Source organism: Notamacropus eugenii, chromosome 7 (assembly GCF_028372415.1).
Source record: "Notamacropus eugenii isolate mMacEug1 chromosome 7, mMacEug1.pri_v2, whole genome shotgun sequence".
NCBI classification, from domain to species: Eukaryota; Metazoa; Chordata; class Mammalia; order Diprotodontia; family Macropodidae; genus Notamacropus; species Notamacropus eugenii.
This window is the reverse complement of record NC_092878.1, coordinates 102,427,030-102,446,036: the sequence shown is the minus strand read 5'-3', so window position 1 is coordinate 102,446,036 and position 19,007 is coordinate 102,427,030. Positions and strand designations below refer to the sequence as shown.

Below are 19,007 nucleotides of genomic sequence, written 5' to 3'. Positions count from 1 at the left end.
GCTTTCTAATTTATGATGCCACCCTCCTTTGTTTTATGGGTGAGTTCATCCCATTCACATTCACAGTTAGGACTGGTAGCTGTTTTTTCCTCCATCATATCTAATTATGTTTCTTCTCTTTGGCTCACTCCGCAACCCACTCTTCAGAAAGAAAAATGGAAGGAAAAAATGAAATCAGTACTAGAAGCTATACTTGGAGTGCTCTGACTCTACTCCTCTGTCCTTCCACTCTTCCACAAAGCCCAGATCATGAGATTTTTTTAATCTTTTCTCCTTTTATTTTCCCCTTTAGAATCAGCCACAGTTCAAGTGTGTTTTGCTTGGCACAAAGATGATGGATTAGAGGTACAGGACACATACATTTTTCAGACATAGTTAATACGCTTAATTGTTTCACTTAACTGTATTTATTACAAATTCTGGGGGAGGATGCTGGGAGAGGGGAGTTAATGGGATGCAAAAAGAAAAGATCCCTAATAAAATGTTTTAAATGAAAGCGAAGAAAAAATTCAGAAAATAACACAAATGAGGCAATTTGTTACTATTATGCTAAATTAAAAATGCATTTGAAAGAAATCAAACTGTCCATACAAGTTCCCAGTTTCATATTGTCTTTTTTTGTTCATGTGCTTAAATATTCATGTGTGCTGATGATCATTCATAATTTTAAAAAAGAATTTTTAAAATTGTCTTAAAGAAAAGCAAAACCCAGCTTTACCTTCTTTATCTCCCATACCACTGCCAATCCCACCATGGAAGATCCTATATTTGACCAATCTTGAGCCAACATACAAGAGATAACAGATTTGGAGATGTAACAGTCATTTCGAGACACAGAACACAAGTTCAGCTTATATAAATGGTGGACTCTCTGTAGGGATCTACTCAGAATACTGAAACTGAATGGGTGATAAGCTCCTTGTCATCCATTTGCTCCTTGTTCATTTATTTCTTTGCTTTCTGTTGATATTTTATTTTTGCCCCTCCACAGAAATAATCTTGATGAGTACATTTTTCCTTCTTATTCTCAGCTTCATTGATTTTCCTACTATTTTCCCCCGATTTTTCTCATATACTTTTTCTGTTTCCTTTGCTGGTGGTACTTCCCCATCTTGACCTGCAATTATTAGTCATTTGTCAGAGTCCCTCTGCTTTTTCTCCCAGTGACTCACTCCAGGAACTGGATTTGGACTTGGACCGCTCAGTTAGGCATCACAAGTTCTGACACTCACTACCTGTGTTCCTTGGGAATGTTATTCCACCTTTGTAGGCATCAGTTTCTTTATCCTGGGCCAAAAATCTCCAACTTTAACCTCTTACACAAAGACCAACCCCTTATTTCCAACTACCTACATCACTCTGTGCTTAAATAAATATAAAAACTGAACTCACCACCTTTCTTCTATATGTCCCTTTTACTAGCTTCTTAATCTCCATTAATACCACTACTACTTTCCCTAGTATTTTAGGTACCTTAAAGTATTAAATCTTCCTTCTCCCTTTATAACCAATTGATCACCAAGACCTATTTCTTTTTTCAATCCCTTGGGGGGAAACATGCTCCTTGAGGGCAAATGCTATTTCACTTGTCCTTTCCCAACACCCTTGCCCACCATGAGCACAACTGTTAGTACATAGTAAATGCTTAATAAATGCATATTAATTTCCTCTTCCTTCAGATGATTTACTATTTCTACACAATTATCTCTCAGCTGTTCCCCATGGTCTCCACTTTCATTGTTAGTTCCTTAACCCAGGCCCTTTCATTCCTTAGTACCTTGATCCATCACACTTTGGCTACAGTGATAGCTTCCCATTCCCTCAGAAACTATGTCTCCTTACTGCCACCAACTCTGAACTCTCCTCTGCTTAGTTTTCAAGACTCTTCATTATGTCTCCTACCCCAGCAATCCAATTTTCTCTTTTGATACTCTGCTCCATATAGTCAGGTTTGCCTCATCACCACTCACACAAAACATTTCAATCATTGCTTTACCAGGCACTCAGCAATCTTGAATCCTCACCTCTCTTTTCTGGACATCCAAATCAATCCACCTTCCCAGGACAATTTCAAGTCCTAGGGCACATTCTCCAAGAGTACAGGCAAATTTAGCACCAATACTGTTCTAAGACTGGATAGATAAAAGATGGAAAGATTTTATACAATATATTGATATTTCTTCTTCCTGAGACTCTATCTCCATTTCCCTTCCAAAACTGCTAAAAGGCATTATGAAATTTTGAAACAATGTCAACTCACCAATTCCAACAAACAATAAGGAGGAGGGAGAGGGGGAATCCTTCACCATGAAGTTCAACATTCCTTACTTTCACTTGTTGAATAGATGGGGCCAGTACATGTCATTTCAGATGTAAATCTAGTTTATAGCCAGGAAGCATAACCACTGAGACAGAGAAGGCTCTCTACAAAGTTGACAAAGGAGGTGATAGGATGCTATTTATTAAAACTGCATATCTCTTATGATTTGCCAGGTTTCAAACTGGCATTTCCTCATTGTTGCTGGCACCCATGGAAACCCCAAAGTATACACATTTAGCATCATATTCAAGGAAAACAGAAACTAGGACCCCAGAATACGTGGAAATTATCCATATTTATAGAGTAAAAGTCAAATATTCAAGAGAAAGTTAGAGAGGAAAAGAATTGAACATCCCAAAATGCTTTTTAATACCTTCACATCAATGTGCATTTGGAAGATATATATCCCAAAGAATTCAGTCCTCACCAGTACATATTTAGCCACATCGATTAAAACTACAGAACAAACTACAGGTTGGTACTGAAAACCTCATTTTATAGCCATAGAAGTATAGAGTCCATGTTATTTGTCGATGACAAATCTGGTTTGTGGTTGATCCAGGATTCAGACCTAAAGCTCCCATTGTCCACTCCCACACACAGTCTGTTCCCATAAAAGTCTCACATCTCTTAAAATGAAAGAGAACCTAAAGAATTTGAATGTGCAATATATTATGTACCCAAATTAGTTTCCACAAACTGTCAACTAGTAAAACTAGTAAAGGTAGTGAGTAGTAAGCCGGCTTTTCCCTCACACTATTAGAAACTCTAAAATGAGCTCACAAAACCAATTTTGACTTTTTGAAGATTCCACCATGTGCTTTATGTTGAAAAAGAGGAAACCTATCAAATCTACAACATGGATCCAAGTCACAATTGTCCTTTAAAAACAAACAAAGATCTTCAAATTCTTCCAGGAACTAAAACTAGAATGTACCACAATTTCAATGCTAGAGAATCCTTGTGGAATTTAGAATGCACATGGTTTACTGGATCCACCAAGCAGTATAATAATGTCATTCAGTCAAGCAACAAATATTTTTACTGGCACCTCCTTCATGCAGAAGGCTGCTAAATGAACACAAAGTTTAAATCATGTACCCTTTCTGCCTTTGGGGAACTTAAAATCTTAATTACATTACTCACAACTTAACAGCTTTAATGATGTCACTAAAATACACGTAATGTAAAAAATCATCATTACCAAGAAAAGGCAAGAAAAATCTAAAGCAAGTGTCATCTTTCGCAGGGTGGAGAATAAAACTAAGAACCACCTCTCTTTTAGCAGGAAGAGAAAACCCTTCAGACTGATCAAATAGCACTTCAAAATATACAGAGCATTTCAAAGCAGTTGCTTAACATTCATTTTCTTTTATATTTTTTCAGTTTTTTCAGTTAGCAAGCATTTTTTAATTCTTTCAACTTCAAAGGAAAGAGGAAATCCAAATGACCAGTATCAACAATGAAGGAGAATTCACAACACATGAATAAAGACTATAATAAAAAACAATTTCACCCAATTATATTCCAATGAAACTGACAAATTAAATGAAATAACCAACACTTATGAAAATCTATATTAATGAGAAATTATGAAAATCTAAAATATTCAAATTAATGAGAATCTACATCCAATCTGAGTATTCATTTCAAGTATTCCTATAAGGAACATTATACTTGAAAATTTTTTTAATATTTTTTTCATTTTTCCTCTAGCACAACTATCCTTCACCAGAAAAGAGCAATTAGTATTTTTATTCATACTTTGGGGATGTAACATATATTTGGTAAAACTCCCTGCCTTTTTCAGTTGGTCACATGTATCCTCCTTTTCATTCTCAATTACAACAAAAAGAAAGCTACCCTCTACACTCAGTAACTTCTCCACTGGGAAATTAATATTCAAGATGAACAATGAACTCATCACATGGCCTGTGAACTTACCCGTTGCTAGGAGGCCAGTGAATACTCTGGATCACTTAAGATCTGGTCGTATGAGCTGAAAGATTAATCAGCTATTTAGGACATCATCTCTGAGATTCAAAGTTTCGGAATTCTCTGCCTCGCTGTCCTTTTTATATGCTCTATATATACCTGTTGTAAGTTGTCTTAAAGGTAGTTTATCCTGAAGGTATTAAAAAAACTGACACTAAATGTCAAGGTTGTTTGCCATAAACCATCTTTTAAACTAGTAATTATTTGAGAGGAAAAGGCTGCTTTAAATAGTATGGTCTCATTACAAAACTATTTTAGGTGGCTAGTCTAAAAATTTTTTTTTCATAAATAGGATCAAGTTCACAGATTTCCCACAAAAAAAAAATCAAATTAAATTGGCATTTTTCATCTCTTCTCTGCATATTATACACTCTAGCTTTATTACTACTACTATACCCTTCACAAAGTCTCTTGGGAGCTGCTATCCCCTAAAACAATAAATCCACGAACATCTCTTACACACCTACTATGTGCTGAGCACTGGGGATACAATGACGAAAGAAATTCAGCAATTTTAAGAAATTCAGTCTTTTCTAGAAACCATCATTTTGTATCATCTTAAGGGGGTCTTTTTTTGTTTTGGGGGTACTGTGTTTGTATGCCACTGCTGCCAATTTTTTCCACAGAATTGAATCTGTTCATCCAAAAAAATCCTTTTTTTCTCTCAACAATGTAGCATTTAATATAAAAAGAAGTGATGACAAATGACTTAAACACAGAGAAGAAATATGAAAAGCCTTCATGTGTTTCCAAGATGCTTTCTTCTATATTTCATTTTATGTGACAAAGAATGTATTTTCATTCTTAGTCCCTGTAACTTTTATACAACAAAACTTCCTATAGGTTTCCTGAGAGGGAGAAAGAGTCTTTCAAACAGTTCCATACTGCTTAAATACACTATTTGGAAAAGAAATGAAGAATCTCTAAGAGAAAAAAAAACACCCCTGCACAAAAGGGGATAAAATGACTCTCATCATAGATGTACCTCATTAATTTTGAATCTATCATACTACTTTAACACCTGCTTTCTATTTAACAGGCCACAAATACAATAAAAAAGAGCCTATTTAACTTCTCCCCATTCCACGTGGGCTAGTCATCATTCTTCAAGTACTAAATATGAATTCTATATCTTGTCTCCACTTCATATGGCTGGCGTGTCACCAGGGGAAGGCCAAAAAGTAGCTTCCCTCATCTTTTAAAAGGCCCTGTAGCATACAGAACACACAGTGGTAGCTACTTATTTTATAAAGCAAGCAAACACACCTTAATAAATTAATATGAACAAAAGGGAATTAGATACGAATAAGTCTAAAGCTAAGAGGACTTTGAGGTTTGTTGGGGGGAGTGATTATGGCTACAGATACTACTGAGACCTTGACACGTTTTCAGCAGTTGTTCATGAGAGGAAGAAAAAAAGGAGGAAAGAATTGGGCTGCCAATATATAAACAAAACAACCCAGGCTTGATGTAATAGAGAAAAATCTCTAGAACATAGCCACAGATAACGAATGTTTGTGAAAGTGGGGAGGAGCTTATTTATGAGGTTGGATTTATATCTTGATATGTTTCAAAATCTACTGCTACAATTGAGGATGAGAATACCAAATCATAAAAAGTATCTTCTCAGTGCTAAGGGATGGCTCATGCTGATCATTTCCTTTCAAAAGTCTGGCTTTTCATGGAAGTGGTTACAGTCAAGGCAGCCTCCTTGCCAATATCTCATGTCGGCAGGTTTTCAATGGAGAAATTGTAGTTTACTGTGTTAATAGCGGCATGTTGGCAAGACAGTTAAAAAAGCATGTGAAAGCAATCCTAGCTAAAAGGACTTGCTTTTATTTTTAGGAGATAGTACAACTAGACTGTGACTGCTAACTACAAGTTTAACTCAATAAGCCCCAGAAAAGACTAATGAATTGCATTAATTTCATTTTGGAAAAAGACAGCGTCCTTCCTCAGAAGAAAATACATCCTTTCCAGATAGGGGGGACAAACCTGACACCAATATCTCTCTATGCACCATGGTGGTCACAACAACCAAAAAAAACAACAAAAGGTTTCTAGGATTTCCCCCCCCCCCCCCCTTTAGCATTTTCCCAAATGTTCCATCACAAGTGCCCTCAAATCTCAGGGTAAGGCCAGTCATATTTCAGTCATCTTTCAAAAATGGGAACATCTTCAGAAATGCTTTTTAAAAAATATCACTGCATTTAAGAGCAAGTCTTCCTTTCTGAAATCTTCACTTTTTTTTTTTAACACTATTTGTCCTTACTGCCTGACATGCAAATACATGCTAGAGCCTCCATTATTTCCACACAGCCTGATTCAAAGCAGTGTGTGCTGAATACCCACATGAGCACACGGAGATTTAACAACACATACAGACAATCACACTATAGAATATTTTTAATGAGCTCCAACATGGTTTTCTGCAATATAAACAAACATGTAGCTGAACTCTACGCAGGAACAGCATTCCACTGGCTATAGTATCTGCCATTACAGGGATGGAACCTTCCCACCCAAACCACCACCCCACCCCCCTTGCAAGAAAAGAACATTCAGAAAGACCCACTAAGATAATTGGGCATAACGGAGAGAGGGAAAGCTGGGACTGTGGGCAATATGTATTGAACCCTCATTCAGTGAGGGTACAGGGGACACTGGCACCATGGGTTTCCAGCCACTTTATTTCACTTAGCTAAAAATCCAGATATTCCCTCTCCTCATTAATTTGAGTTGACTAATAGCTTTTAAACCCCACACTGAACAGGCCTTGGTGGGAATCCTGCGGTGGTACAAAATGGTGGATGTGTGCTAATTTTCTCCTGCTATATTCATAATATATACATATATGTATTATCTATGTATGGATATATATTTGGTTGTATACATATCCATACATATATAATAGATACCAACATGCCCCCCTGTTTTTCTCATCAATCCAGCACCACTGCTGCAACACACACACACACACACACACACACACACACACACACACACACACACACGAGCTGTACCCAAGCTGCTGCAATAACCAAGGGGAAAAAAGAATGTTACCAACCTGATGTCATGTAGCCCCGTGATGTCTGGGAAATAAAGGCTGGTGGGAAGCGTTTGTGCAAACGATAGTCCTTTTCACTGCGGGACCTCATGCGGTCTGAGGCCCGGTCAGAGAAATCGGAACTAGGCCAGGCTCGCCGTAAGGTTGTACTCCGGGTCTTCTTCATTTTGGAGGCGGGCTAACCTGCTACTGTCTCAATACTGCAGGAACCTGGGGGAGCTGCAGCCTCGAGCCAGCGCGCGGCCGTCCCCTGGCTCATCAGGCTGCTGCAAGCCCAGCCTGGGTAGATGCTGCAAACATTTTCCCACCACCACCTCCACCTCCACCTCCACCACCACCACCAACTCCACCACCACCACCACCACCACCACCACCTCCTCCTCCTCTTCCTCCTCCTCTATAAAGCACACTGCAGGTCCGTTCCTTCCCACACACCCCCACCTCGAATGATCCAATTTTACACACGTCCCACAATGCATTACACTTCATTTGCAATCAGTCCAGCTTATAGCTTCCAGATTCATGTGGAGGAAAGGCACATTAGGAAGGCTTTCCCAGCCAAAAGGAGGAGGAGGGGGGTGGAGGGGGGAAGGAGAGGTTGGGGGGTTGGAGGAACAGAGATCTGCAGCGTGAAAAGCGATGGGGTCTCAGACAATAGCTCAATTCAGCAAAGGAGTGCTTAGCCAACTGTGAGCCGGGGGCACAAAAGACCCAAACAAATTGGGGAGGGGGGTGGGAGAAGAAGAAAAGAAGAAAGGATGGAAAAAAAAAAAGGCCTTTGGTTTTGACCTGAGACAGGGCGCCCAGGAAGCAGCGCTCGGATGGGCTCGCCTCCTGCCGCAAGGCTTAGGAGGAGGCTTTTCCCATGCCAAGTCTCCAGGCTGTTTGTCCTTTCACCTATGGGAAGCTGGAGCCGCAATCAATGAAGCACGCAGGATCTGGTCTCCACCGCAGCAGCCCCTGCCGCTCACTGGAGAGACTGAGTGTGAGTGTGTGTGGTGTGTGTGCGCTCACGCGCGGCTCCCTCACGCACACACATGCACACACATGCACACACACGCGGCTGGAGGCAGGCTGCGCCAGTGGTGCTCCCGGGGAAGGAATCCACCCACAGCACAGAGAGAAGGTCGTCACCAGGACCCGAGCTCCCCCTGCATCCTTGCCCGGCGCTGGAGCTGGCGCTGGTGCTGGTGCTGGCGCTGCTTCTGCGTCGGCGCCGCGGGCACGCACAGGTTCCTCACATACTCGGGCATTTTGCTACTACCTACGAGCTCCGGCGGCTCCGGGAGCCATGGCTGCCAACCGATCGCAGGCTCCAAAGTCAATGCCCCGGCTCAGTGGCTACTGCTCCTCCGCAGAAGGTCCCGAAAGCGCAGAATGGCTACCGAAGGGCAGGAAACCCGGCAGCCACCCAGTCTCATGCTAATCACAGAAGCTGTCTAAAGTTAGAGCACCGATCCTGTCAAGCTTCACATTTTAATGTAAAATACCCTTGGGCTTCGGAAAAAAACAAAAAAACACAAAACCTTGGCTGGTGCCCCAGCCTGTAGTCAGCGCTTGTAAATTTACATATTTTTAGGATAGTCCAACCCCCTTCAGAAAGACTGGGGGCGGGAGGAAGGAGGGGAAAAAAAGATCTTCCTTCTAGAAAGGAAATCTGCAGTTCACCTTCCCCACCTGCAGCAGATTCTAGAAGGGTCAGCTCATCTGACAGCCGCCAATTCCAAGGCAAAACGTCCGAGCGATCTCGAGAACGACGTGGATGCAAATGGCCTCTGGGGCTAGTCCTCTCTTCTCTCTCTCTCGCCTCTCCGCGTAAACCACTACCAACTGGCTAAACTGCATTAAGGTCGGCCACCCCTTTACAAATCAAGGCTGTGTGCAGCTGTTTCTAGTCTAACAGCCAATCATTAAAGGACAACAATGCACATGGTGAGGGAGGGGAGGAAGGAAAGGCAAGCTGATGCCTTCAGTTTGGATGGAGCCCAAGCAGCAGAGAGTTAATGCAGAATTAAAGGCGCATGGCCGGACTGCCAGCTAAACATTAAGATCGTTGCTGTTGCTGATTCTCTCCCCTTTTCGCCTCCCCCAACCCCACACACAAACACACACCAAGCCCTCTTAGCTAAGATCCAAAAATTCTTTAATGTCTCTACAAGCTAATTTTTACAGTTTGATTTTCATTATCGATATATTCTTTCCTCCTTTGCCTCCCCCCACCTTCATTTCACTTATCTACTAATTCTTCTTACCACCGCTGGTGTGTATATATCTATATCTGTCTATCTATCTATCTATCTATCTATCTATCTATCTATCTATCTATCTATCTATATGCTTTCAGAGACAGGGTCTTCCTGTCCTCCTTAGCCTGATAGAGGGCAGTGGACTGCTTCTAAGCAGCTGAGAATCAAGAAGGCTAAGATTCAGAACACTCTAACACAATTCCTAGTTATTTCAAGGCTGAAATGCCTCTGAGACAGGCTCAGCCCAGTAAGCCTTAAAGCACTCTGGATGTTAGGAGATGATTTTCAGCCCCAGACATGTTGTAGAAGCTAGGGACAAGACACTCCCATTCTGTCACTCACCTGTCCCCCTTGTAAAATGGGGACAACATCATTAGCCTCCAAGCAGGGATGTCGGAAAGAGTAACCAATAAAAATATAATGATAAGCACTTGGCCAGCCCCTGCAAGGAAATAATATTTAGGCTAGTGACATACTATTATTAAATGTAATTCAAAAAGCTGGTTTTCTCTGACACTGTGGAACAAGTTAGGAAAAAGGGATGTCCCCAAAGTCCTTGATGTGGATGGTTTCTGGAAACATAAAACTGCAAAAGACCAAATGTACCAACTGTATGACACAAGTATGAATAGTATATAGCCAAAAACATAAACTGTGAATAGCCTTTGACCTAGAAATACCACTATCAGATCATACCCCAAAGAGATTACAAAGACATATGTACAAAAATATTTCTAGCAACTTTTTTTGTAGAGTCACAGCTGCAAACCAAGGTTCTCATCAAATGGGAAATGGTTGAGCCCAATTTGGTACACAAATAAAATGGAATGCTATGAAAGGAATAGTTTCAGAAAAACCTGGGAAGATTTGTGTGACCTGATACAGAGTGAAGTGATCTGAACCAGAAGAACAATTTATACAGTAACATCATAAAGTCAAATAACTTTGAATGACTTAAGATCTCTAATCAAAGCTATGACCAACAATCATTATAGAAGACCAGTGATGAAGTGGGCTGCACCCACCTCCTAACAAAATGGTGATGGATATAAGATGCAGAATCAGATATATTTTAATATGGTCAATACAAAAACTTATTTTATTTGACTATGTATATTTGTTGCAAGGTATTTTCCAATCCTGCCTCTTGGTGGGTGAGGATGGGAGGGAAAGAAAATAAATACTTAATAAGGGAAAAAATAAAATGAAATTTGAAAAAAATATGGTTAGTAAATACAAAATATTTTGTATTTACAATCTTTCTTATAGATTTAGAGCTGAAAGGGACCTTAGATGCCTTTAAGTCTAGCTTCCTCCTTTGACAGAAAAGAAAACTGAAGCATAGATAAGTTTAAGTAATTCGCCCAGGGTCACATGTCTAGCAAGTATCTCAGGCAGGATCTGAAACCAAGTCTTCATCACTAGTATAATCCATGATACTACATGATATTATACTGTCTCCATGTATATGGTGGACAGCCAAAACCCACAAGTTAGCAAATATTGATTGACTGCTAAAAGAACTTCAATCACCAAGTTGGTGATTGGACAGACATGGGCACATCTACATGGGTACACCCCAAATCTTAAGAATATTCCTGCTGGTAATATGGAACCCAATACTTTTTCTTTACAACTTAATTGAACAACACTAAAAACATGGTATCAAAAAGTTTTGGACCTGGAGTCATGAGGATCCAAGTTCAAATCTCAACTCTGCTTCTTATTAGTTATGTCACTATAAGCAAGACTCTGTCCCCTGATGAGCTTCAAGATTTCTCATTCGAAGAATAATGATAATACTTGTATAATCTATCTCACAGGACTATTGTGAGAAAAAATTTGTTATAACTATGAATACCTTGTAAAGAGAAGCTCTGTTATTACTTCATCTCATTGGCTCACAGATCTAGAACTAGAAGAGACCCTAGAAATGACCTAATCCAATTCCTTTATTTGGCAAGTGAGAATACCAAGGTCCAGACAAGTTAAGAGACTTTGTCCAAGGTCACAAGGGGGAATCAAACCCAGATCCTCTGGCTCCAAATCCAGCATTCTTTCCACTGTCCCACATTGGGCCCTAGGAACTGTTTCTTCAACTATAAAATGTAGTGGTTGGATTAGATGGTGTGTAAAGTTCTTTCCAGCTCAAATGGTTTGCAATTATAACATTTGTCCAGAACATTTTCTCACCATTTGTAATCAAGAGCCAACAGCTGCCACTGAATTCTGCTACTGAGAGAGCATGATAAATGCCGATGTCTTGGTTCAACACAGAAAAGTGAAATAAGGAGGTGATTATGTCCTTTCAGAGATGAGTAGGATGGTACCAGATTACTTGGCATTAATCTCCCAGACCAAATCCAAGCTGTCCAAACCTTGTTTTCCATGGTGAAAGCTATTATGACATAAAAGGAGGTGTGTCCCATACCAAGAGCAAGAAATAAGCAATAAACAGACATTGTTATCCACTCATGTCCAGAGTCCTAAAGCAGGGTTCTTATCTTAGGATCAATGAACCTTTGGAGGTAATTGCCATTAAGCGACCTGCCCGGGGTCATATAGTTAGTAAGTGTCTGAGGCTGAATTTGAAATCAGGTCTTTTGGCTCCAGGCTCAGCAAGGTATCCACTGGGACACCTAGCTGCCTCTATGAAGTAGGATCAAAGGACTTCATGGGCCATCTGGCCTAAATCCCCCTGCCCAGCCCAATTTTACTGAGGAAGAAAATAAGGACTAAGAGAAATGATCTGTCCAAGGTCACACAGGCCCTAAGCTGGTTGTTGTGGGAAATAAATAGGAACAGCCCCCAAAAGCAGCTATGTGGTGAAATACAAGAGGACAACCATTCACAGAACCAGACAAAAAGCCCACAGTCTTCAGGAGCTCAAGGAAACACAACATCAAAAGCAGAAGCCTAGCCATGGAATGCTGGGAAACAAGGATAGACAGAAGACTCTGGTCAATAATAAGTAAATATATTTACTTATGTAAGTAAATAAGTAAAGATTGCAGCTCTTTGTGTGAATGAAAGAGCACAAGGTAAATACGATTCTAAGGAACAATGTAATGTCTCAGATAACAATAGACCCTAGCAGCAGCTCCAGTATCAGCGTAGGGAAACACTTCCTGGGTACACATTGTTTGTCCACTAGTCTGTGGCCACACCTACATTCACAGAGAGCAATCCTCAACATGCTAAACATCTTGGAATGCAGAGAATAGTTTAAGACTCAAACGGGCAGCATGGAGAAGATTCATTCAATTGCACAAGTATCGAATAGGTGCCAAGAATATAAAAATAGAAATAGAATAACCCCTGCCTTCAAGGAGTTTATATTCTATTGAAGGGTGAGATACAACAGCATACACAGACAAGTAAATGCAAACCAATGCAAAAGTAATTTGAGGGAAAGAATAAATAATGGGGGGCAAGAGGAGTCAGGAATGACGAGTTGTAAGAGGCTCATGGGAGCTGAGCATTAATGGGTATTAATGGCTCCAAGATGCTGAGGAGGGAGAACATTTCAGGGATGGAGGACAGTCCGTTCAATGGAAAACGTAATGTCATATACAGTGAATAGCATGTGGGCTAATCTAGAGAAATGGTGAGTCTATACTTTTCAGTCAGCCTGGAAACAGAAGCTAAAGCTATTTTGTTCGGGGCTTTAAAGGCCAAACAGAGCTGTTGAAATTTTATTCTAGAGGCAATAATTGGGCACCACTGAAGTTTCTTTAATAGGGGAGTAATATGGTTAGACCCTTGCTTTAGAATAATATATTTGGCAGCTATGCAGTCAATCATTAAACATTTATTTTCCACTATGTGCCAGGCATATGTGCTAAGTGCGAAGTCCTGGGAATACACAGAAAAAGAAAAGACAGTTCCTGTCCTCAAGGGGCTTATACTCTAATGGGGGAGACAACATGCAAACCACAATGTAGAAACAAGCTACATAGAATATAAATTGGAAATAATCCACAGAGAACAGGTTAGAGAGGAGAGAGACTGGATGCAAAGAGACCGGATGCAGGGAGACCAATCAAATGGTAATAAAGGTAACATTTCAGAAAATTGTAGCATTGTTTTTAAAAGACCCAAGATAAATTTTAACAGATATTAAAAAATGAAAAAAAAATTCCACAGTACTAAGATCTACCTGGATTCCACATCATAAAATAGAAGCATCCCTAAATTCTCAAGAGCAATGCCCATAGAGAATAAGGTCTTACCAAGCCAGGCAGTCTTTGAGATAGGGCCAATGATGAACTGGGTGTGTCCTCCCAGAATCAACCTAGCCAAATTCAAAAAGGTTATAACCAGAAACACAAGACACCTCTTATAGATATCAAGAGAGGGCTGGGATTCAGACCAATGGAAGAATTACTCACACTGAGGAAATGATGATCCATTGAAATATTAAAAAGTTGTTTTTGCATTGATAAAAATCTCACCATTCAACCAAATGAAATTTTGTTTTGCTTAAAGTCGATTTTTTTTTACTTTACTGTCAGTGAATTCCTACATGTTTTAAAAATAAATAATCCCATGTGGAAGTTTTTGTTTTTAATTTTACTCTTTAATCTTAAATCAAGATTTAATCAGCACCTGGTCAAGTCCCATATGTCAAGCTGCAGATGAAGTATCCCTTTAAAAGTTCTAGTCTGGTTAAATTATTTACACATGAGTCTAAAGAAAAAAATGCAATCCCTTCTTCTGTGGGTGTCCTGGGTACAAAAGAAGAGAAGGCCTCACCTTCTCTAAGTAACTATTCAAAGTGGCCAAGGCTTGGCTTCTTTCTCCCTACTGGAGACTATTCAGGGAATTCATCTCAATGCATCCCTGTGTTTGCATAGTCACTTCTGTTGTAACATCACAACCCAGAGGGCAAGTTCCTAAATTCCTTGTTAGGTAAAGAAGCCTTACCCACACCCTTTCCTAAGACAAGTAACTCTATGAAATGGAAATATCCCATAAACCAGCCTTCTAATTGGGGTACAAGCAGATGAGGTGGCAAAGGAGTATGAGAGGAGGATACCTTAGAAAATATAGATCATTTTTTAATTAAGAAGGAAAAAAGAGTGATAATCAAAGGATAACACAGAATTGAAATGATCTGGGGAAGCTTAATTTCTAAAGCTGCCAGTATTTTTCCCAATTCTCCTCTGAGGTAGTTGTTGGGAAACTTCTGCAGTGCTCTGATTAGACAGAGCATACTGGGAAATACAGGTCCTAGTTACATTTTACTACCAAGACCCTGAATGCGGAAGGCAGAGACATCTTTTGGGGAAGATGCTTGCTTGTCTTACCAATGACCTCAACGTATCCTAGAATAGTACTTTCATCCATCTTCTCCAAGTTCCATCTTTCCTCACCTCATTTCCTTCCAGTCAATGCCAGTGTCTATGATAATCCAGGAGACAAGGAACAATAATAAGGAACAAAGAGATAAATAATTTTTGGCCAAATAGTTAATTTAATCCTGAGCTCCAACCCCAAATTTACCTCAGAGGAATCTGCTACAGAAGTCTCTACTTTCCCATTAACTTGGCAATAGATCAGAGAATAGAAAACAGAACCACAGGAAAGGATAGGACATCTCTTCTATCCTTCCCTATCAATAGCTCTTTCATATCACATGGGAGATAACCTTTCTCATCCAGTTGTTAAACTAGGTAAACTCCACAAGGGCAAGAAATACTTCTTATCCATTCTTTAAAAAATCATCTCCCTCTAATGTACGTATAATAAATGACAGGTCAATTTAATTGAACTGAGAGTGTTTCCCACAGTCAGTAAGGGGTTCTCTACTGCCTATAAGATAAAACGAAAATTCCTCCATAATCTGGCTGCATTGTACCACATCTTGTTTCATTAATCCTCAACACAAAACCTACACTCCAATCAAGATGGCTACCTCCATGCCCTGCAAACACATTGTGCTCGTTGGAGACTCCAAGTCTATCTTCATATCGTCTCCCTCCTCCCCTCTACTTGGAATACTCTCCCCACTCTTGGCTACTCATTCAAATTCTACCCAACCTTGAATAATACTGAGTTCATGGCCCTCCTGCACCATGAAGCTTTGCTTTCTCAGAACTCTGAACATAATTTCTATACATATCAGCATCATTCATTGTAGCATTTCAGAATCAGAGTTGAAGGACTTATATACTATTTAAGACTTACATACATACTCTACTTACTTACTATTTAAGCTCCTAGAGGGTAGAGACTAACCAGAGTATCCTTCTTTTGCAATCTCCTTAGCACCTAGTACCAATCTACTGTGCATAAAGTGGATGATAAATACTGACATAGTGATAGCTTCAGGCCAAACAAAGGGACTGGCATATTTTTACCTACTATCCATTACATTGATAAAGAGCCTGGCTTTGGAGCCAGGAAAACCTGGGTTCAAATCCCATCTCTGATGGTTGACCTTGCCCAAGTTAACTAGGCAACTACATAATCTGCCGAAAAGGTGCCTGCCTGTATTGGTACAGGGTGTTCCCCATTCTCGAAGGCAATGGGATCAAGAGTCAGAACAGCCTGAGTTCAAATCCAGTCTCAGACACTAGCTATGTGACCCTTAAGAAACCACTCAAACTCTCCCTCAGTTTCCTCATCTGTAAAATGGTCATGATAATAGCACCTATGTTGTAAGGATCAAACAAAAAGGCACCTGCATGTAGTAGGAGTTAATAAATGTTTCCTGTGGCAATAAAATCACAGGCCCAGTCCTTATCCCTATCCCAGCCATGACTGGCAAGAAAGAGCTATTGTAACCAAACACCTCAAGTTATACATCTGTATATAAAGTACATGTTACCCATCACACATAGATTTGGGGCAAGTAATTAGATTTGGAGAAAATTCAATTACAACTTTTTTTGTTACTGCATGAATTTCATTCATTCATTCATCCATTCATTTATTTTAAAAGGTACAAAACACTTGAATGGAGCCCATGGAAACCATAATTCTTGCCCCAAATCCAATAGATTTGAAAAGTTACCTTAGGAGTATGTGTGTATGTTCCAAATGGAAATGAACTTCCTTCCAATAATTCAGTGAGAAGTTTCCCTGTAGTTTGCTTTCTGTATGGGGCTCAGGACACTTAAAGGGTTAACCTCACACTAATCAATCTCTAAAGTTTTCTTTTCTTGGTCCTGTTTTGCAGGTCACCCCAGAGTGGCTTCCCAAGCCAACGAAAAAACCACAGTATGACACAGATGGATTTTAGAGGATGGATCTTTTTTCTCCCTCCAACATGTGGTTTCCTGTAATTTAAGGAAATGATATACATTAACAATTAAAATCATATATCAAAAAAGAAGTAAATACTCAAATAGTTTCCTGTTTTATCAGATTACACAAACTTTTTTCTAAGGCTCCAGATATTTAAATACCAGACTCCACTTTATTTAAAGAAGGAATAACAGTTTAACTCTCTCAGAACTATCTGGCTTATGAGTAGATACTCAAAGTCCTGGATGCCCCTACACTTTTCATTATGGCTCCTAGTATTCTCAGTACATTATTACTCTCATACTATATACACTACATTCTTGTGCATATTCATATCTCTCTCTCTTTCTTTGTGTCTCTGTCTCTGTCTCTGTGTCTCTCTCTGTCTGTCTGTCTCTCTCTCTCTCTCTCTCTCTCTCTGTCTCTCTCTCATTTTTACCAGTTAGAATGTTATGGGTGAAGAGAGAATCCCAGTGAAGAATTTGCCCTACACCAAAACAGATCAGCACTTTCTCAGCACTGTAAAGCCTTAGTTGCCACTGAGAGACTGAGTTAATTTGACCAGGGTCACACAGTCTGTATGAATCAGAGGAAGGACTGAAACCCAAGTCTTCCTAACTCTGAGGCCATCTGTCTGTCCATCATGTTGCATGCCTTCATGTTTTACTGTCCTGAAATTAGAAAACATAAAGAACTAGCACACTGGACAGTACCACCTGGTTCAGGCAGCAATCAGGACCCAGCTCTCCCATCTCCCCAACACTCTGAGTCCTTAGCAACTCCTGAACTGCTTGAATTAGAGCTTTACATCTGTAAAAGAAAGATGAGGGTATAACAGCATGGGACAACTGCGGATAAAGAGCCTTAGTCTGCCTCACATGCACTTAATGAAGGGAAGGAAAGCATGCTAGCTGCTTTTGAGTAAAAGGAAACAGAAAAAATGTTTGGAAGAAAGAGAAGAAAGGAGTAAGACAGCAAGGAAATGGGGGAATTTTAATCCAGAGAAAAAGAAAATACAAGAGTTATATGGTTTCTTCTCCCCAGACCATCCAGCTTTAATGCCAGGACCAAGTTTTCTATCCTAGATAAAGTTGCCATTTGTCTGAAAAAGTAAAGTTCCTATAAGCTTTGAAAACATTAATTTGTCTTGAAATGCTATCAGATTTCTGTCATATCATGTCTATCATAGCAGTGTCCTCTCAAATCACTAGCCCTGTTTCTAGCTTAGCCACCAATGAGGGGAGAAATCATGTGCAAGAGGGTTCTACCTTCTTCATTATGAACAAGTACTGAGCAAATACTGCCGATAGGCAGACAGGCACAGGAGCCCTGGGTATGGCTGCACCTCCCAGGTCACTGGTCCTGCTTCTAACCCATCCCTCATACTCATCACACAGGGAGGAGAAGACTAGCCATGCCCACCAACTGCCTTATACAAGGCAGGCAAGCCAGCCCAGCTAAAGCAGCAATGCACCCTAAGGGAGATACAGGAGACAGCAAGTACCACACAAATAAAACCACCGTTACCACTTTGATCACCATCTCCCCTCAGACTTTGATGGAGACAGTCCAATATCCTGAAACCAAGAACCTATACCAGTGCTTCCAGTCCATCACCCTAGAAAGCTTTCCTTGTAGAGATGCAGCCTGACAACTGGTCCTGATGCGGCAGTCACAGTTACTGAAGACACAGAAAGTTCTCAACACCAAAGTTCTTGACATTGTCAAATGGTTCAACATCACAAGCTGATATGGTTTTATCAGTGGAAATAACATTAAAGGAGAGACATTACCATATGTTTTGCTACTGTAGTCTAAGGACCATGGGACCCTTCCATCTGATTTGCAGCTAAAAACTTCCATATGTTGCATTAGAGTATGAGCTCCTTGAGAGTAGGAAGTATTATTTTACTATTTGTATCCTCAACCCTTAGCACAGTCCATAACAACTATTTGCAACAGTAAGTACTTAACCATTTCATTCATTCATTCATGTCCACAGCCAATTATTAAGCATACTTATTTTTTAAAAAACCACACAAGGGCTTTATGACACTCTTTTATGTCTATCCTGCCATTTTGCTGGGCACAAAGCAGGCATCAACATTCCTTTACTGTTCTTTAGGGA

General features: G+C 40.0%; 1 protein-coding gene across 10 annotated transcripts in view; it reads right to left on the bottom strand.

Moving 5' to 3' along the window:
* STOX2 (storkhead box 2) overlaps nt 1-19,007 on the bottom strand; it is a 224,924-nt gene that overhangs the window by 143,053 nt on the left and 62,864 nt on the right. For 6 of the 10 annotated variants that reach the window (XR_011970517.1, XR_011970518.1, XM_072624414.1 and 3 more), the window contains exon 1: nt 11,822-12,126. The exons of 1 other annotated variant lie outside the window; for it this stretch is intronic. Coding sequence is in view for 3 of the 9 variants with exons in the window: in XM_072624409.1 (XP_072480510.1) it covers nt 11,822-12,090 (269 nt within the window). In the remaining 6 variants the exon portion in view is untranslated. Of the gene's footprint in view, nt 1-7,382; nt 12,175-19,007 lie in introns of those variants that run through there. 3 more of the 10 variants (XM_072624412.1, XM_072624413.1, XM_072624408.1) reach the window with 3 other exon arrangements.